Genomic DNA, 21,641 nt, shown 5'->3' with positions numbered 1-21,641 from the left:
AGATCGTATTCCAAGGCATCTCACTCATTGTTTCAATGTGCAGCATCTCCTCCTTCATACCAACACATTGTTCAGTTGGCAACACTTTTTTTAAAAACAAAAAAGTTATCCATACTTCTTTAATTATTTTTAATGGCAAAATGCAAAAACAGTGAGGTAGGAGTGGCTGGAAAAAAACCCACTTGCATGCATGCCTGAGTTGCAGTCAAGATCATATTCACTACAAAGCCCTTACAGCATTGCGAGGTGCTGCATTTGGTGTAAAGGAACAAAGTGTGTAAGGTCATCTGGATAATACAAACAATGATACTTTGCCTGGTTAAGAGCTAAAATACCAATTAGATTGTATCTCAATCAGGGACTAAGACATTTTTCCTCTGTATTACAAGTCTAGCAGAGTAAAAATCATTTCCAAGAGCTTCATCATCATCCTCTATTTTCTCTGCTTTGTTGAAGATAACATACACTTAGGCACTATGACTACCCCTAGGAAAAAACTAAAACATAACAATAAACCATATCTTATTGTCTTCAACACAAGTCCCAGACTGTAAAAAGACACTGTAGTTTGACACTAAGAAACTAAGAATTTACCTTCCAATAGCATTTTCTTTCTTAACATGTACACCTGAGCAGAAGTGTTTTAAAATACCTTCATAGAAAAATGGTAGATTCCCTCCTGTCCCATTTAAAAGAGAACAAAAAACTAATTTCCAGTATTTTTATTATTATTACAATACACAACATATTATAAACCAAACATAACCATTGCAAGAAAACCAAAATAAACCATTTTGAACAGTGATTTCAGAATCATCCTATCTCGTATCACACTTATTGTGCTAGAAACTATTTATATAAAGTGTAAATTAGCACAGGAATCTGACTAAATTCCACCAAAAGGACATGATAATGAAAGAAGAGGCTATAGAACATTTATACTGGTTATTAAAGTACAGCTGATAATCTAGCTCGCGTCAAGACAGACCTCCAAGTTGTTTCAAGATAAACACCAAAAAAAGTAAAGCCTGCACAGTTCCTAGTCACAATAAGCGACTCATGGTCCCAGCAGCTGTATCACCCAAGACTGGACATTCTTTAGTGCAGAACTTCAATGTATTTAAAGTGAGAATACCTGCTTATTCTGGTAGAAACCATTTTTTCCTAGCTCAAAGAAACATGACTAATATTCTCATAGTAAGATACCATTTTTAAAATGTGAGACTGATAGTATCAGTCATTCATACAAACTGATATGTTAACAGTGCATGTCTAGCCTAAAAACAGATGATCACCGGCCTCATGCCTCACTAGGCATGTAAGGCATGCAAAAATAGCCTGCCCATGCACATCTCCAATTATTCCTCTACTATTAGCAGACTTCAACTGAAAGAACTGCACAAAGGGCTGTAAAACACTACTGCAGTATTAAGTAGCAGCCTATGAAACTGCAGTGTTAAATAAAGAAATATCAACATTTTCACAATTTTAAGTACTTACCTATATAAAAATAAAATTATCAGTTCCTGCCCGATTACAAGCATTACATATGTAGCCATTGAGACGTCTAGAAAGCCTCTCTGCATTGCAATCTGCTGCATAATAAACTGAATGAGTTTGTGCTTTGTGTAGCCCCTGAACTCAAAATGCATTAAAGTTCATTAAAAAAATCAAAGTAGAAAATGAATCATATGTTGGCTACCTTCTTCCAGTGGAGGAAATAAAGTAGGTGTTACAAATTTCTAGTCCATTTTCAATTCTACAGTGGAAAGACTGTAGAATTCTACAGACTTCAAAATAACATCAGCGTATCTTTGGTTTAGAGTCACATATTACTACATTTATACTTAAAATACTTAAAGCACACACACACTTGACATTTTTCAACACAAATCAACAATTTATTTTTCATATATTGGTATAAGTGGCATCGGGCACTCTCTAGAGCAAAACAGATGGAAAGAAAACTTGATTAAGAACTCAGGTACTGGTACTATATTCAACAGCAAACATCCCCCCCACACACACACAATCTAAGTCAAATCACACTTGCTACTACTGCTGCCTTCTATCTTAGAAAGTACTCTTCTGGTTTTTTGGAGTGACTTTTGATTGATTGATTGCTTTTGTATAAACAGTGATTACAGAAGAACTAGCAGATGACTTTGATTCCCAGCAGGTTTCCACTACCAGAGCAAAGGAAGTTTCCAATGGAAGTGACTGGACTCCACTATGTTTCCCTCTCATCCAATGTCTCATTAATTTCTTATGTCCAGATGAGCAAAGCCTTTGCCACATCCCTTGTGACGCTCTCAGATAAAAAGCTTCTCCAGACACTTTAGGTTCCCTACCTAACCTCTCTTCAGAACTCTGCATGGTGAGGTTACCCAACTTTAGGGGGAGTGGATGTGGAAATTGAGTACCATGAGAACAATGCGAGCAGGTACTGGCTGGTTAAAGGTATTTGCCAGTTGCAGACCATGTGGTGAACAGATTTCACACACGCAAATAACTTCCAAAACAAACTAATAAAATCAAGTGAAGGTGAATCTAAAAACGCTTGGGCCTCAGAAACACATATTGATCTAGCGCAAACAAAAAAATACAGAATTAACTTGGTCTGAACTGTAAGGCTGTTATTTCCAAATTTCAGTTCGTTCTCTGAATTCAGAGCATTAATCTAATGTTCCCATGCTGAAAAGTGGCAGATAAATGTAATTTATCCTCAGTTTTAATGAAATCACTATGCTAACAAAATTTCTAAATTCAAAGCAACAAAAAAGTTTCCTGATCCAATTTGAAAAAAAAAAAAGCCAAAACAACACAAGGAACTACACAACAATGACTGAGGGATTTTTTTTGTCAAAAAGAAGTGAAAAAGCCTCATTTTAAGTGGCAAAAATGTAACCAGTAGCCTAATACCAAAAAGCCACTACGATCTGTATTTCTTTTTCCCCAAATATCCTACAGACTGAAGCTTAAAGTGAGGGAAGGCAGGCCTGAAAGAAAGAAGGAACCACTTTTTTATACCAATTGCAAGCACAAGCATTTCAAGGTGTCCATTTTGAAAGCCATCCAGGATTTCAAACTTGCATAGGCAAACTGCAGAGTTCCCACACTTACCTCCATCACAATCAGCTATACTTGAAAAAACAAAACAAAACCAAATCCCTTGAATTTTGTCATACTTTTGTATCTCACTGCAATGATTAAAATGTTCATCCCTGATGCTATCTGCTTTGCCCCTCTCCCAAAAGGCAGTATTCTTACAGCAGCTTCAGCAGGGAATGTGTAGCACAGTTTAGCTGCTTCACTGCAAACTGAGATTTAATCTTCATTTTAAAAACCCAGCTCATCTGCAATGTAAGCTAACATGTCAGTCCGCATTCTGTGCGGCAAGGCACAAGCACACATCTCCTCTGCCAACTCTGCTGCGTGGGCACAAACACCTGGCAGAAGCAGAAGAGACAGCAGTAGAGCTGGTGAGAAGAAGCCACAGCAAAGTTCATGAAACCTCACTTACTAATAACATCAGCCATAATTTGCAGTTTATTGCACCCCAGTGTACCATTACAGCTATGACAGCATAAACATTGACCTTAGTGCTTGAGAACCACAATGAAAAACAGAGTAATGGGAAAACTGAAAAAATGCTAGAAATAGTTCACTCCATTTATAACAAGGATCTCATTGGCTGTTAACATAACCTATGTTACTGAAACTTTGTAACCGTGTAAAATAAAGGTCTTTTTTTTACTTCTCACTCAAGTTCCAAATCAGAGAGGGTAGCTCTCCCGAAGACAGACACAGTCTCAAAAGCATACCAAAAAAAAAATTAATTTGAACACATTTTTCTGGGAAGCACTTCTGAGAATTCTGGGAAGATGAGAGGGAAGGATCAGGTGGGAAGGATCTCTAGAAGCCTTACTTGGACCTCGAAATTTTTCCTGTGGAGATGTCATCCCCTCCCTAAACACATATTTTCTTCTATTCTTTATCCCAACACAAAAACTAGAAGACACAAATCAAAAATCAAAGTCAACACAGGAAGTTAAATGAGGTTTTTACAACTCCAGATCAGTTCCTTCTCCTAGTAAGCCTTGTGAATTAATATTCATTTGAGACGTTGCTGTTGGAGAGAATTTTAACTCCAAACAGTAAACAGGTCTTTCAAGCATATAAGAAAGTCTGAGAAGCTACAAGACCTAGACTTCTAATTTATTTATTGCACCTATTAGTTTTGATGGCATTTTACTTATTTCAGCTTCTGAAGCATGCTTAGCAATTTTAAGACATTGGACAAATTACAGCAAACAAGGTAAATAAGTTTAAAATTCAGCAGACACATGCATTGTTAGTGGAATATGGACAGGCCACATTATTGTGGTAATAATAAAGACAGTAAGTACTTTATCCACGTCTGAAATTCCACAGCACACTAAGCAGGGTACAAACATTCAGAAGACTGATACCAGGAAGGAAATCTATCTACTTTAAGGATAACATGTGGTAACACATGAAAAAAGGCTCTGCTGAAACTAAGCTTGAACTCCACGATACAGAAAAGCCCTTCCACTCTTGTTTCTGCAGGCACACGCTTTCATTGATGGATTGGCCAATTTCAACTACAAGTCTCAAGTGTTTCTATTCAATACTGTACATCATTACACATTGAAATATCTAATATTTATTGGCTACAAGACAGACATTTTAGCAATTTTGTGAAAAAAAATTTATTTTTTTTTTTTAAGTCAAGCTTCTAGATCCACATTACTGTTTGTAACAATGCTCATAGTATAACATCAGTTTTTGAAGACTGACAGCAGATAGCTTCTATATACATCTATGGAAATTGCATCCAGTGATGACTGCTGTCCCAGCAAAAGGAGAAGAAAAATGACTGACACTTTTGCTAATTTTTCTCTAATGGGCAACAAAATGATCTTATTTTACTGTTCTGCTAAGGAATTTATATTAGCCTTGGAAGGGAAACTACAACCACAAGAGGCTGAAGTTTCAAAATACAATGGGGAAGAATAGCTCAGATTCTCTTTAAGCTTCACCACAATGCTCTTTGGACACGTGAAACTCAAATTCCAGTCTGTCATGAGGAAACACAAACTTATTTTATCTTGGTTTCTCATTATATTCTATATGAAAATGAAATGAATACACAAGTTTAAGTCTAGTTTTTCACATCGATTATAATACCTAGGTACAGAAGTAAAACACCAATTACCTGTCAGTATAAAGTACACTACTACATCTCTGAAAAGGTACTCACAAAGAACTGGGCTTGAATAGCTTATCTGATACTAGTTCTTGTAATACATCATTTCAGTTGGATGAATCTGAAGGTTCAAGCCAACGAATTCTCTGAATCAACTAAATCTACAGAAACAGCTTTACTAGATATTAGCTAGCAACGGGACAAGGGGTAATGGAATGAAGGTGGAACACAAAAAGTTCCACTTAAATATAAGAAAAAAACTATTTTACTGTGAGGGAGACAGAGCAGTGGAACAGGCTGCCCAGAGGGGTCATGGAGTCTCCTTCCTTGGAGGTCTTCAAGACTCATTTGGACATGTTCCTTTGTGACCTGATCTAGGTGAACCTGCTTCTGCAGGGGGGTTGGACTAGATGATCTCTGGAGGTCCCTTCCAACCCTACCATTCTATGATTCTATGATCTGTGTGATTTTAAGGTACCATTTCTTCCAGCAAAGCATCACCAGCAACCTTCACTCAAGTTTCTACCAACTAGCTCATCTGTGGTACTAATCAATGAAGGAAGGCTAAGTACTGCATGGAAAGCCCCACAGCGTGTGACTTCCTTGCAATGTGCAGGTGTGTTTCTTCCCTGCAAACTGTGGTAAAGACACCAGTGTTCTAGTCAGTTTGTTCTTAATAAAGAAGGATAATCTGAGGAGATGTAGCAGGAAGTAGAAGGCTGTCACCTGAATTTTAACTGCTATTCACATACACTGGTGGTTCTGCTTTTCATCTGAAAGAAGAGAGTAAGAATTACTCCTTTGCTTTAAAAAAACACAACTTATTGACATAGCATTTAGAAAAGGTAGAGCAGTCACGGATTCAGCTCAATTCATGGTTGAAGTCTTGTCTTAGGCTGTTATCTGCATATTTAAGAACACTAAAGAGTTAAGAGACCAGTCACTTCTGGAATCTTAAGCATAATAGCAAACTCTTTGTTTGGTATGCCTCCTTTTCCCATACAGGTCCCTACTTTACAGGAGAAATTGGTCTTTCAAGTCCCAGAGTCAAAGAATTTAAGTCAGCTCTGTTTTTAAAAAGGAGTCTTGATCTTGCAGGTAGGAAATTCAAACCAAAAGGAAAAAATGTCATAAGAGCCACACAAGTGTTGCTATAAAAGCTGTGACTGCCTGTGGGTTTCATTACATTCCATCTTTCATTCAACAGCCCAGTATTGTCCTTTCCCTGTTGCACCATATTTTCCCTTGCTAGAGAAATGCAGATCACATCACTACTCAAACCCTTACATAGTCATTCTATATAACACCATATTGTAACATCCAGACCTCGGCATACTATATCCATGCTGTAATAAATTGAAACATCATCAAAATCATATAGGAAATGCACAACTTTCTCAGAATATACTACATAACAACACATTTCATTTATTGTTTTCAAAATTTCACATCTCAGTACACAAACGCTGCCACAACTATCATTTAAATACATAAAAAATGGTCAATTACTTGTTTTCCTTTACTTGTACAAGGACTGTGGATTTATCTATGTCTCATTTTGACAGTATAACCTAGTAGTTGATGCATAAGCGTCTACACCTTAATGGATGTTTTCACACTTCCCTCCTTTAAAATATTTTTAAGAAATATCAAATCAAGCATAAAATCAGCAGTGTCCTATAGCAGAAAGGAGTTACTCCGCTTAATACACTAGCCTGATCATGAGCCAGTTATCAGAGAAACAGAAGTTACAATGGTATCAGAATAAATGGAATAAAATAAATTATTTTTTTTCAGAGTCAAAAAGTTTTAGGTAAATCAGCATTTCTACATGTACATTTAGTATAACAGGAGACAGATAACATTTTAAATTATTGTTTACCTGCCATTTAAACACTTGCTGAAAAATAAGAGTTCCAATGCAAATTACATAAGCACAAATATCTACTGAATTCCTCTATCTTCTCCCACAGATACAAATGAATTATTTTTATTAATTACTTCAAAAAGAAAACCATCTAAAGCATTCCACAGTTCCATGGAATCATGATCTTTTTTCTCATTGTAAGTTGCAAAAGTAGAAATCTATACTAAATAATGCCAAAAGAAGTTCTAGGATAACAGGTAATACTAGCCACCATCTGAGGGTAAGGGAGTTGTAAACTTCCAACAACTATGCTTTTAATCAGAGTGACATTTCATCTTGATCCATGTAGTTACTGAAGCTCAGATGCATAACTACGAATACAGGTTTGGGGATTTTTTATTTTCAATATCTTGTATTTTCCTAATGTAATTATGTGCTCGTAAACTGTATATTTTAAGACTTCTATTCTTTTTTGGATCTTATTGATATGGCTTTCTGTTGAAAGGCAATCAAACACATTTTTAAATAATCTGCACATAAATATGCACATTTACACTACAAAGCAATAGTTAAAACTACAGACAAATGCAATTTCAGATTATTTCCAATACACTGCTGACAGGACTCATGAAAAATATCATTGATTTCTTTACTCCTTTGGTGAAAGATCACAGCATTTGTATGTTTAAAATAAGAAACTAGAAAAGTGTGAATCATTACTGCTCAAATTTGTTGCTAACTCTAATGGTAGGTACCTATAACCACACTGGGTCACATAGAACAGTGGCTGACACTAGAGTTCTAATATTTATGCTTAAAGAGACTATTCATAGCCATTTGCAAGTAACCTTTACTAAATGGCAGGTTACTGAAGTTTCATGTTAATCACAGACTATTCATTGCACTTCTGCAAGTATACTGCCATATTTTATTAAAACACATTGGTAGGTCATATTGGAAATTAATTATTGATCCCCCTGAGTTGTTAAGATTAAACTTTTATAACCAATTTTTTTAAAACAAGTTATCTAGAATGATGAACAGTTATAAAGTAAATTAATTTCATAAATCGTATGTTGTTTATCATGTCTGGATCACTGGCTGTATGAAAGTTTGTTACCACTTATGCAACAAAAAACATTAACTGAACTTTAAGGAACTTGTAAATGACTACTGCTGCTTGATGCATTTAATATTTTATTAAGAGCAATAAGTACATTCTTTACGATTGAAACATTGGAAACAAAGTGCTTCCCACAGAAAATGGGCATGAATTTAATTTACACAGTTCTACTGGCAGTAGAAAGTGCACAAATCTAAATACAGCTCCATACAAGTCTATCTGGCACTAGGTAATAAAGGATTACTCAATTAACCATAAAACAGATCTTAGAACACTAATTGTTGCATTTCCAAACTATTCTTGAGTCATAAAAGAGTTAACAATTGTATGTTTACAACTTAAAGACATGTTGTTTGTATACGTGTGATAGAAAAAAAGAAAATTGAGATTTAAAATCATCACTCAGTCATAAAAGAATGATAAGGATGACCTCTCACTAGCTGTCATCAGCTTAATCTGGGCTTCTTTTGAGTATATACTCATTTGTTTATGGCCCATTTAAATCCATCTACAAAGAGAAAACCTCACAACTAGACATGCGGCTCTGAAGTGATTTTTTTTTTTTAATTTCTCACAAAACCAATTTGGACAAAGCTATAGCAGAATCAGTGCCTACTATGCAAGTATCTTCACAAGTATGTTTTCTCTCAATAGCATCGGGAAAGGTAACTTAACAGAGAAATGCAGAGTTCAGTACTTGAGTCATACAGATAAAGCATGTTTCCCTGAAAATACTGAAGAAAACAGCAGTGTTACTTTATTATATAAATAGATATCATCACAGTCATCTAGTTGGAGACCTACTAAATGCTCAATTTAATATTTTGCATTTTAAGTTCAGCATATTTTGAAACACTACCAATTACTGATGTTCCTCTTCTCCACTCCATTTTGTGGCTTTCATCTACTACCAAAAACCACAAATAATCTCAAATGATCTTCCTGATTTACTAGGGCATGTCTGAATTGACTCATTTGATAAGTTTTCTCCACAAAACCAGATACTTTTGAAGCAAAACAGATATTTGTCAAGGGTCTTAAGACATCAAAAATTAAGAAAATACTGAAATATAAAGGCTACAGAGAAACAACATAATCTTAGTCCTCCTGAAACTTTAGCAAAAATCACAATGAAGTTGTACTAATGCCTAAAAAGTCAAAATTTTCCCCTTATCTTGAATATTAGTAAAGAATGTGGCCCATCTCGCTATCATCAAGATAGTGTGGAAGTAAATTTTTTTTATTTAGAGCATATTTAGTGGTTTTTTTTAGAAAAAATTCAACAAGCATACACTCCAAACTGGGATATTCATCTTACCTCAAAACAGTTATGAGCTTCCAACATGATAATTTATTGCAGACTTGTGCAATAAAACTACAGAATTTGAGGTACGCAGGACACTGGCCTAAAGGAGAGGCAACATGTATGTGGAGGAACCAAGTGTACAAGAGGACTGGAAATACTGCAGTACTTGAAAATCTAAGTGAGGGGGCTGCTAAGCAGATTAAACTCTTATGCAGAGAGAATTGTGGCAGCCTCAAGTGAACAAATTCAAGACTTCACATCCCACAAGACCTCTAATTAACATGAACCCTAGGATTCAGAGCTTATTTTATTCAGTAGGTGGTATGACAGGATTAAGAAAGAACACTACAGCCAAAGCGGATGGATGCAAACTCCTGTTTCTGAATACTTTGCATTATAATCACCTAATTGATACAATAACTCATTAAATATTTCTAACCATGAGACAAATTCTGCATTTTTAGTTAAAAGCAAACCTGGAAAGAAAACTAATATAGCAAAAGTAAATATTGTTGCAAATGGTGAACATAAGTGTTATTAGTAGAAAGAGTACACACAAGACAAAGTATACAAGTACTGTAAACAGTTTCAATGAAATGCCTTTTCCCCTTGTCTAGTTTTCTGAAATACCGTCAAAACCAGGAGTTTTTCTACAGGTGTATCATGGGTGTACTTAACAATACACTGGTAATGTGAACTACACTCTTTTTTAATTGGAAATGCACTATCATAAATGTCAAAAAATTATTCTGTCACCATACAAGTCATCACTATATCACTTCTGTTCCACAATTGTACAATTGTGCAACAGAAACTGAATCAAGAGAAAAACCTGCTTTTGACAGTAATCATGCTGTTAACATTTTGTTAAAAATAAAGCAAGCTTCTCCTATAATTTCAGGTCCTTCTTGGAACATCCAGAATTCACAAAAATCTAAAGTGGAAAACTACAGCTATAGATAATACATTCAATTCAGACTTTGTTTACTCTGAAGGGTAAAACACGTCAGCAGCCCACTTATGCAGGCCTATGATAGCCTTGCACTTAAATACATGCCTGTCTTAACAAAATAAGTTAGAACTTAAATCTTTTCATAAAGAGCTAGTGATAGCAAGTACAGACACCCTGGATAAGAAGCATCACTTTCTGATTCAATACTCTCACACAAGAAATCACAGCTGTATGAAAAACAATGTTTCCAAACCCAGGAAAAAAAAACCAAAACAGAACAGGAGAGCTACTATAATGACACTGATTTCTTACCCTACGCATGGCTTCCTCCTCCTCTTGACGCTTCTCATAATGTGCAAAGTCATCAAAGATTGAGGTGGTATGCTTGAAAGTAGCAATTATTTTAAGCACTTGCTTGGCTTTTTCTAGGGGTACCTCTTGAGTGTCCCTCGAATTGGTAACCGGTTTGTTGTCATTGTTTTCCAAGCGAATATGCCGCAGTTGGTTATTAGGAACGTCTTTGACAAAGATCCATTTGACATCAAACTTCCCCTTCCACTTATCCTGAGACCAGACACCAGCATATGCATTGTAGTCCACAACAGACTTCATCTCAGCCACTCCACAAAAGTGTCCACTGCCATTCACACTGAAGAGTAAATAGAGTGGGCCTTTGCCATTCAGGGACCGGTAAGCAGCATCCAAACGCTTATTACCATGTTCAGTACTACACCAGATAGAGTACTTAATGGAGCGATGAATATCGTCCTCTGAATAACTTTTGATTATAAACACACGTCCATTCTTCAGATTCCAATCGAAGTCTTTGGGATTGTAGTTGTTTATGGCCTTTAGTTTCTCCAGCACTGGGTGCATTTCCACACCAGAAGGTGAGGAGCTGACAGGTACAACACCTAAACCAAAGTTCTCAGGCCCAGCTCCATTGTTCTGGCTAAAGCCCACACCCCTATTGCGAGGAGCTACCCAGCGGTTTTGCAGCTGTTGCTGCTGCAACTGGTGAGGCTGGGCCTGCTGCTGAGGTCCTTGTTGCTGTTGTGGCTGCTGTGGCTGAGGCTGCTGTTGAGGCAGTTGGCTTTGCACCAGTGGTGGTGGTTGAATTAATGGCTGAGGCTGCTGGATTATAGTCTGAGGAGGCAGTACTGGTTGGGCTGGGGGAGCTTTTACCACTGACCCTTTGTCATCCCAAGTTCCAATATTCATGTTGTGTTTTATAGGTGGTGGTGGTACAGCAGGGCCCCCAATGCCCACGTTACCTTTAGGCTTGAGTTTCGGTTGAGGTTTAGCAGGCTTCCGTGCAATGGCAGCCCATGAGGTTGGTTTAGGTGCTGAACTGCTAACTGGGGGCACACTATTTGCTGCAATGCTTGTCATACCTGTACTGCTCAGAGCTGAACCTACAGTTTTTGTTACAGCAGCCGTCATATCTCCACCAATTTTCAGTCCAGTCATGCCTTGCTCAATGCTGCTAATCCCAGGCACCTTGCTCAGAGTATCACTGCCAAATCCAGCCTGTCCATCTGCTATGGCTCTCCCAAGAGAACTAGGTGGATAGCCATAGCTGCTGCTATAAGCAGAGCTTTGCGTTGATTGTCCCTGAGATCCACTTGTCCCCCACGTGGAGAAGTCTGCATTCCCAGGAAAAAAATTAAATCCGTGCTGCCCAAGAAATGGAGGGGTATTTCCTAATGCCCCAGGTTGACTAAACACACCATCGGGTATGTAATGGTGTTCACCATTACTCATCTGTCCATAAGTTGTCAAGTATGGCATTGGAGGGTCACCTGCAGTTGACCACGCTGCTTCGCCTAAAGAGTATGGAAATCCAATGGATGGAGCATAATAACTAGGCATATATGGGTCTGACATTGGTGGATAGCTGTTACTCTGCAAGAAAACACATCAAATTAGCAATATAGACAACTATGCTCAGGGAAAAAAAAATACACTGAAACATAGTCCAAAACATCTTTAAGGATTATATGAATGCATCTGTAACTTCCACCATTCTCCTAATGTAAAAGATGAATAAGGTGTCCGTTAGATATGGTCATTTTTTCCTCAAAAGGCCTTGTCAAAGCACTCAAAAGTCCCATTTTTTTAATACATTATCTATATTTTCAGTTACTGAGCGAGGTTTAAAATCACTCCATGTCAATAATATCAAGAAAACATCAAGCTACTTTAAAAAAAGAAGTCTTTACAACTGTAGTTTCATAAACACTGAAAAATTCCTAATTAGAGACACCTGCCAGAATATTACACAGGAAAGGATGCAAGGATGCTTGTTTCAGGAGGAACAACAATCAAACCGTAGCATTTTCACACTACTGAGAATGGGCATTAAATACAATCTGTGGTCTAGTAAACCAAAGTTTGCTATTAAAATCCCACTCCCTAGACTTCTAGGAAATCACAGCATTTATTTCTTGAGATGATAAAGTTCCAAGACATTTGGAAGACTATCTGCATATGAGTTCTGATGCTGTCATATGATAAATGTGAAGGGGAAAAATCTGCACATTTACCATCCTCTAACTGATTCTGCCTCCATGTTGTATTTGGAAAAATGGGAAGACAAGCAAAATCCTTACAGCCTTTTAAAAAATTTGCACTTTTTCTGTCTCTCTGAAGATCACAACTTCCAAACTTAACAAATATTAACTTCTGACTGCAGAGACAATTCACAGTTCTGAAAATAAACAATTAACTTCCTGGCAGAAAAGTTATACCAAGCTGTGGTAATATTAAACTTCAATCTATTATGCCATCAGCTGTGAGCTACTCCTACCAACTTCAAAGGAAATCACATCCAACCAACTAATATTTTCCCAGAGCCAATGAAATTGTTGTTTTGAACTACATCCAATATATGACAACTCCATTTAAAATTTAAGACATAGAGTTTTGTTGGGAGTTTGGTTTTTTTTAATCTCAAACTTCTTGTAACTGCATCTTTCTGAAGTCAGAGCACAGGCATAAGGGTAGGAAACATCAGAGCATGCTCTTTAACTGAATATTTTCCAGAATTATTAAGAAGACTTTGCCTGTTTAAGATATTGTATGGTAAGACAAGATGCAATATAAAATTATGTTTCAACGAATACTCAGGCAAGTATGGAATGCTAAGAAGTATCACCCAAAAATTAAGTCTATAAGTCAGCTGAACTCCAAAGTAAACAATGTGCACTCACCTGATTTGTCTGACTACTTAGATATGGCTCAAAATCATCATCATTTACTGCATCCTTTTGATGAATCGAACCGTTCTGTACTGAAACTAAAAGTAAATCTGTATTAGGCAAACTCTCTGAAAGATCCATGTTGCACTTTTAATCTATATTAACATTTTAATTGCCTGTACATTTAAATACTTCTACTTATGCTTTGTTGAGACTGAATATGTAATTGTTAAGCACCACGTGTTAAATTTAAAGAAAACAGCTCATTCTATCGATAATCATGATCAGATCTCAGGAGAGGTCTGGAAAGATGGCGACCAGAGCAGAACACTCCTAACTATTCTTTCCTGAGCTCCACAGACAGAGGGAAAACGATAGGCACACCTTATTTGCACAGGCAGTAAATCCAGCGTTTCCAGAAGTACCAGACCAAGTGCAAATGTGCAGACCAACCAGATATTCAATAGGTTCAGGGAAAGTTGCAACATACAGTTTTATCCTGCCAGGAGGAAAGTCAGTTACCCACCAAGACAACCACGAAGGGCACCACTATTCAGCTATTCTGTATTTCCTACATAAATATGATATTATACTGCATTAGTGGTATCCCTGAAGCTCAGAGAGTACAAAGCAAGACAGAAAAATGAGCTTAAGCACTCAGTGGTGATTCCAACCCTTTTCTAACATATATACCGCTGATGTTGGAATCTCTTCCTACCTGCTCTTCTTGTCCTCTCATTACATTTCATTTAAGGCATTATACCTACCTGGGATTTTCCAGATGCCCAAAATACTTGAAGTGTCTCTCCACCCTCCCCCAGGCTACTATTCAAAGTAAAATTGCACAAATTTCTAGTAAGTTCCATCATTTCCCATGGCGTAATGCAGAAGAGGAATTGAACCAGCAATCTGTAGTTATACAGCTTGCAGATGAAGACCTCAAAAATAAATTACTGCTTTCCAAATACAATGTTTTTGTCATTTATCAAATAGGTTTTGTGGAAAAAAAAATCGAAAGCAACACATCACAAAAACAAACAAGTTTTAGAGTGATCTGTAAAGTGCACCGAGAAACCATGACAGCAGAAGCTGCATCAAACCAGCACATTTTCTGACAGCTGGATACACCAAGTAAGGAGCCAACTCCATGGTTTCTCTCTTTAAGCAAAAGTTTCTGAAAAGTATATACAATCGTGTAAGTATATATAGTCATGTAATTAAATCTTCAACTTTGTTGGAGACAGTGTTTAAGAGTGAGTTTTTTCCTGTTAAATTTGGGAGGCAGAGCAGGACAGGTTGCCACTCATTGAAAACCAAACTGTGCCTGGACCAAGTCACTTCACTTTTTTTCATGTTTGACTAATATCTTTGAAACACATTGACTGCGGGAAACAAAACTACTTCAAAAAAAATTTAGAAAGGAATAGATATAATCACAAGGAACAACCAAAATACTGGAAAGAATTCACGTTGGACAGCAGTAAAAAGATTAAAATTTAAACACAGAACAACAGATTATTTTTTTAAGCAAATCTCTCTCATATTTGGAGTTTGTTGCTTTTTGCAAGAAAGCAATTCGTGTTTTGAGCATCTTCCTGGAGTTTTTACAGTCAGAAAACTTGATATTTCAGTTATTACAAAATGGTACAGTGAGTTTGTATACTAACTACAGCCAAATATGATAGCAATGGTGAGCACAATGGGCTTGAAAACTAGCCCAAACAATATTTCTAAATTAAATGTCAATTTTAAACTAGGTGTTGGGGTTTTTTTTCCATAAATACAGAGTTTCCCTTCATGTCATTAATCACTGTAAATTCAGGATAACATATTAATGAGCTGGTGTTCTATCTTCCCCTTTATTTTTGGCCCAGTCACACATGAGATGAGCCTCAAAATCTTTTGTCTAAGCCTGTCCATTGCTTAGACTTAAACATATGGTACAGAGAGCACAATTCTCAAATACAATCCTGTTATAATGAGAAACACAGATAGAGGGATACAAGTTTCTTAAAAGCATGCAACCACAAATAAAGGAATAAACAGCTGCATGTCAAGACTAGAATCTTATCAAAATTAATCTCTTCATACTGACAGCTAATCTTCATAAAACATACCTTTGAAACAATGAGCACAGCAGATGCATCCAAAGGTCACTTAAGACAGAATTAGTTTTGGTCTCCCATTACAACTAGCATAAAAATTACTTTTACAAGAATATTCACCCTCATTTATTCTGTATTGAGATCTTAAGTCAGTAACACAAATAGTTCTACAGTAAAATCTTCCCTAGTAAATACATACATTTTACAGTGAAATACCATCACTAGAAGTTTGTTTCTTTGGCTTTTCATTCTAGCTTTACATAATGTGTTAATAATCAAGAATGTAGCCCACACACACATTTAACAAGAGCAAACAGATTAAGATGCATACCTCATTCCTAAAATCTCACATTAAGTGTTCCAACTGAACGGGGCAATGATGAAGAATACTAATTGAAACTAATCTACAGTTACTAAAAATATCTGTATCAATCCAACCCTGCAAATAACATATACTTCCACAAACACTGTGAAAACATACAATGTAATTAGATACTGGGAAGAAACAGCTCAACAAATAAAGGAATTTAAGCTTATATTCTTAACTGCTGCTATCCTTTGAATAACCACTTGTAAAATGCACAAACGATGGCCAAAGGCATAGGAATAAAATTTTCATTAGAAGAGGCTGTTACACTTTAATTAACAAGGAGAAGAAATACTAAAAGAAGCATGAACATTTCATTCCTGTTTTAAACCTAATGCTTACATTTATGCCTACTACAAATCCAAATATATATATATATTAAAAAAATAACACCCACATATCAATACTTTCCTATCATGGGTGTGATTTACTGGCACAACAAACAAGAAAAAAGGTGGGGGGTTGGGGAAGAAATTCTGATCTCTTATGTCAACTGTATATTAGTTGACAATTACAATAAGAAAACTTTCAAGACTGGACAATTTGTACATTCAAGTCTCTGAAACACCAACATTAATATGCCACAAAACAGACGGATAGTGCTGTTCTACACACTAAAACTTCAGTCACACATATTCTGGTCACAGGAAACTGCATAATATACCAATTTCTAATCAACTACAGTAATGCATTAAAAACATTTTACTAGACAATATAAATCAGTTGCCTCCCAATATCCATTTGCAGGTCTAATATTTTTTGTTTCAATATGAAAAATACCCTGTTTCCCTGCATACATCCCTTAAACTGCTCACCTACATTCTCCTATATGCTCTACCAGACACGTGGGCAGTAATCTTTTTACCATCCTCTTTAACATCACTGGTCTTAGGCACAAAGACAACTTCAGATTAGTCTGTTATCTCAGTATCACATCTTCCCTCAAAGCTCCTTTAAGCTGGGACTTATCATGACACCTGAAAAAGACTACTGTCTGCTAACATGTAATCAGTAAGGACTGCTGATACTGGCTTAATTTATCCTCTTGAAAAAGTCTCTAACCCAAAGACAAGTACTTGTGCTACCATCTTCAATCTCCTAGTTCTTTAATGTGAAATCATAATAGCTTCATTAAATAGACATTACATAAAATAATTTAATTGAATGGGAGATAATTGTTTTGTTTCACTATAGTTTTCATTTAGGTCACAGTCTCACCAGTAGAACACATGTTTTTTTAAATAATACACCACTATTTAAAAAGATGCACTCTATTAAAATTGAAGTTCATAAATGAAACAATCTCTTCCTTACATAGCAAACTAAGAGCTGTGTTTTGATTCAAACACTCTGCAGCATGTACAAATAATAGCACAAAAAAATATGCTAACAAAGTAATGCTGACTCATGCATTTTCACTATTGAACAAGCTGCAACATAACATCCCAAACAGAAGCGCTTAATACTTCCACTCCAGTCCATATATATGGAGTATAGTTCAAAAACTACTTGTATGATCTTCTAATAGATGCACATCAATAACCTCACTAAAAACTGAGATACGGTAATTTAAAGAACATGAAGGCTCAAACTATTTGCTAAAATGCATCTGACTCCTCACTTAAGGGCAACGTGGAAGGTATGAATACAAGCTATTTCAAAGATACAACGAAACTGTCAAAAGCTCCAGTTTGGGTGGAAAAAAGGTGAAGTATTAGAATATGAGAGAACAAGTATTCAAGAATGACCAAACTGAGAAGGTCTGAGGAGGTGAATACAAGTTTATTTTTCTCTGAACACAGAGAAATTAAAATGAACAGGCCAAACTCATTAAGATCCAGGAAATGTGTGCCACTTTGTGATACATGTAGAAGGAGCAGATAATCCACACACAGAATAAAAGAGTAAGTACGCTGCAGATAACGTTAAATGACAGTTCACAGAACACAATTAGATTAGTTCAGAAAACAAACAGTGGGGGGGGGTGCAAGAGGTACATGATTAAAAAAAATATGTACAGCTCCAAAAAAAAAAGTTTAGTATCTGCATGAAGAAATAATAAGCATATTAACAGACAAAGGTAGCATTGTGCATGCTACTCTATAGCTCAGCTTGCTATAGAGTATTAAGCAGGCACAAGTGTATTGATCAGGCCAAAAACCTCACAAATAGAACATTAGCCTTTATAGTGAAGGTAACAAATTCCAAACCAGAAATACAAATGCAAGATATAAATCTGAGATGGTGTTTACAACACACTTGCCAAGAATTTAAGATAAGAATATTAAGTAGCTAGTTCCTTGTTTCTGCAAGAGAGAAGAAATCCCATTGAATATGACATTTAAAAACTAAGATGTTAAAAGAAACATGAAAAGTAGAAAAGCAGAAGGCCTACAAACACTGACAGAATATCCTATACTGACACTAAAATTAAGAGAAAAGTGCACAAAATTTCTGAGAATAAGGATGGTGATGTGTTCTACTCACAGATATGAGTAAATAGTCATGTGGCTGTTGTCTTGTAAATTAAGGAATCTGTTCAAAAGATTCATCCTAATGATTCTAGTACAGATTCTAATCTCTGCACAGAAAAGCCCAAGGTATACTGTTAAAGGTATTATACACCACAAAGCCAGCTAAAAGGAAATAGCTAAGTTACCATCCGACTTCAGACATTAATCTTCGTTTGCAAAATATAAACATTTTAACGTACTGCTGTGTCACAGTAAAAATTCTGGGAAATAACATTTTGGCACACAATTTCCTGTCATCTTGCTCTAAAATAAAAGGCATCCTATAGCTACATTCTCATCTCATAACCGTCATTAACTTCACCAACAGCAACATCAAAGTGTTACACTGAAATACAAGGAATCAACTTACCTTTATTTCCCTGTCCTTTAGGTCTCTGTATATAAGATAGTAGGGGGAAAAAAAAAGCAAAACAAGTTCAGTTAGAATTCTCAAATATTTACTTCAGGGTAATTCCATTTCTTTGACAATTCTGCTCTTTTAAACTTAAATATCAGTCTAAAATATTAATTTTAAATATTCTAAAAATATTGTGATACTATATAAAATATCACTATGTAAAATATTACCAAAAATACAACATTTTTTAATTGTAAAAAAACCTACAAAAATCAAAACCTACAAAAATACTCTAATCCTTTACAGTATGTGAAGCCTAAATAGTGCTGAAAACCTGAACAACAAATGAATTATTATTGTCTCTCACAAGAAGTTTCAAGTTGACTGATGAGTACTTCTCAGAGAATAACCTACAGTGCCTTGCTTTTCAGATATACAAAGACATGTACAGTGGTATCATAAGCTGAACTACTGAGTTGTGCATTGTTTGTCTAGGCAATTACATTGAGAAAATGATACAGTCGGCATGAAGCTTTCACACAAGGAAATTATACCTTAAGGAAGACTTTTTTTTTTTAGGGTTAGTCATTACAAAACACTGTTAATCTGTCATGCACTGTAACAGTACAAGTTACAGTGCCCTTAATTCCTCTGTAGCAACATAAAGTATCTTAGAAAAACAAATACTAGCCCATTAAAATCTAATTAATCTCCTCACATATGTACAACTAAGTACAAGTGGGTCTCCAGGTTTCCTAACTCTCTAACAACTTTTAGTCTTGAAGAACTCACTATTCAGAGGTTTGAAAGTTTAGGAGGTAACAACCTCCATCTTGCTTTTATACATATCTGTCTCAGAGTTATCAGAAGACTGTTTAACACTGTTCCACCTAAAGCTGCGTTGGTTGGTCACATCCCAGTCCAAAATCAGAGAAAAAAACCAATCCAATAATCTTAAAATTCCCAACTCATCTTTTCGGATGAATCTAATCCAGACATAAAAGGCATACAGAGAGCAACAAGACACATGGAACTGAAAAAGCTGTGAAGAAGCTTTCATGGAATATAGAGGAATAAAATCCTAAGAGATCACCAAGCTAGAAATAAGTGCATAAAAGGAAACCGGAGAGCATGCACAGAGGCAAAAGCAATAAAAACGTTAAAGGCACCGAGAAAAAAAATAAAAGGGGGCAGGACACTGCTGGGTCAAAACTTTTGGGGAGTGGCAGAGGTCCACGAAGGATGCAGAAACCAAGACAGAACAGCTTCCAGTCAAAACGAAAAGCCACCAGAGGCCCAGCAAAGATTAAAAAGTAGAAGTCTAAGCTCTGTGTCTAAGAAAATGCAGCACTGGGTATAGAGAAAAACAGAGAACAGCTGGAAGAAACAAGGATCGAAGGGAAGGAGCAGAAATCCGAGACCTGAAGAAAGAAGAAGTGAGTGGGAAGAGAAAAAGGCACGAAGAGAAAAAAAAAAAAAAAAAGTGGTATCGAGCAGCCAGAGAGAACCGGGAGTTGCGCAGGAGAGGAGACGAAGCGGTGCGCCGCGGAGAAGCCCGGCACCAAGGCGCTCCCGGAGCAGAGCGAGGAAACGGGACACGGAGGGGCTCGGCCAAGGAGGGCTTGCAGGCGGCTGAGGAACACACAAAAGCGGGCAGGCGGGGCGGAGTGACTGAGCGAGCCGGCCGGCCGGGCGGCGAGCCGGGAGCCGCGTGCCGGCGGGGCCGAGCGCCGGCGGGCCCTGCGGGCGGGGAGGCGGAGCGGCTCTGGCGCGGATCAGCGGTTATAAATAGGGGCTGGGAAATGGGCCCGCCATCCCGGGCGCCGCCGGCTCAGATGCATCGCCGCTCCCCACGGCGGCAGGGAGGGAAAGCGGAGAGAGCAGACCGCGAGCCGCGCCGCCCCGGCGGCGAGGGAAGGGGCAGATGGCCACCTGGCCGCCGCCTCCCCCGCCGGGGCTAACTACGGGCCCGCGAAGAGGAAATGGCAGGGAGCTGGTGGCCGCCCTCCCCCGCTGCGGCCGGTACCTGATCGACGCTGGTGGCTGACATTCTTCACGGGGAGCCGCGATCCCCTCGCTTCGCTCTGCCTGGGCCTCGAGTGATTCCGCACGCCGGGGCCGCTCGCCCGCCCGCCCGCCGCGCCGCTCGCCGCCTCTGCCTCCTCCTCGCCGCAGCCTGATTGTCGCCGCTGCCTGTGCTCGCTGCCACCACCGCCGCCGATCGGGTTTCCCGCTGGAAGGAGCCGGCCGGCCGGACGCAGCGCCGCTTCCCCCCCTGCTCCGGGCTCCGCTTCCCCACAATGGCGGACGGGCTCCGGCTCCCACTTCCGCTCCGCGGCGCCCTGACCTTCCGCTCCCCCTCCGCCGGCGTCGCCACTGACCTTTTCCTTCCCGTCTCCGCCTCCATGTCACGTGGGGAGGGAACCAGCCGCGCGCCCGCCCGCCGCCAGCCGCTCCGATGGCGCGGGGGCGGGGCCTGCGGCGCGCGGCGGGCTCTGCGCACGCGCGCCGTGAGGCGCGGGCGGAAAGCGTCAAGGCCTCTCCCCGCGCCTGCCTCTGCCCCCGCGCTGCTTAGCCGCGGAGCGCGCGTGCTCTGCCGGCAGCGCCGAGGAATGCGCGG

At 38.2% G+C, this 21,641-nt stretch overlaps 1 protein-coding gene across 1 annotated transcript in view; it reads right to left on the bottom strand.

Annotated features, from left to right (window-relative positions):
* The window catches only part of YTHDF3 (YTH N6-methyladenosine RNA binding protein F3), a 29,701-nt gene extending 8,286 nt beyond the window's left edge, over nucleotides 1–21,415 (bottom strand). Inside the window, exons 1-4 of the mRNA XM_061994759.1 lie at nucleotides 21,048–21,415; nucleotides 19,034–19,058; nucleotides 13,691–13,776; nucleotides 10,791–12,383 (exon numbers count right to left, since the gene is read on the bottom strand). Coding sequence (XP_061850743.1) covers nucleotides 10,791–12,383; nucleotides 13,691–13,776; nucleotides 19,034–19,058; nucleotides 21,048–21,071 — 1,728 coding nt within the window. The 5' untranslated portion in view covers nucleotides 21,072–21,415. The remainder of the gene's footprint in view (nucleotides 1–10,790; nucleotides 12,384–13,690; nucleotides 13,777–19,033; nucleotides 19,059–21,047) is intronic.
* Between the last annotated feature and the right edge of the window lie 226 nt (nucleotides 21,416–21,641).

The sequence above is a fragment of the Colius striatus genome, chromosome 4 (assembly GCF_028858725.1).
Source record: "Colius striatus isolate bColStr4 chromosome 4, bColStr4.1.hap1, whole genome shotgun sequence".
NCBI lineage: Eukaryota > Metazoa > Chordata > Aves > Coliiformes > Coliidae > Colius > Colius striatus.
This window is presented reverse-complemented; position numbering and strand designations above follow the sequence as displayed.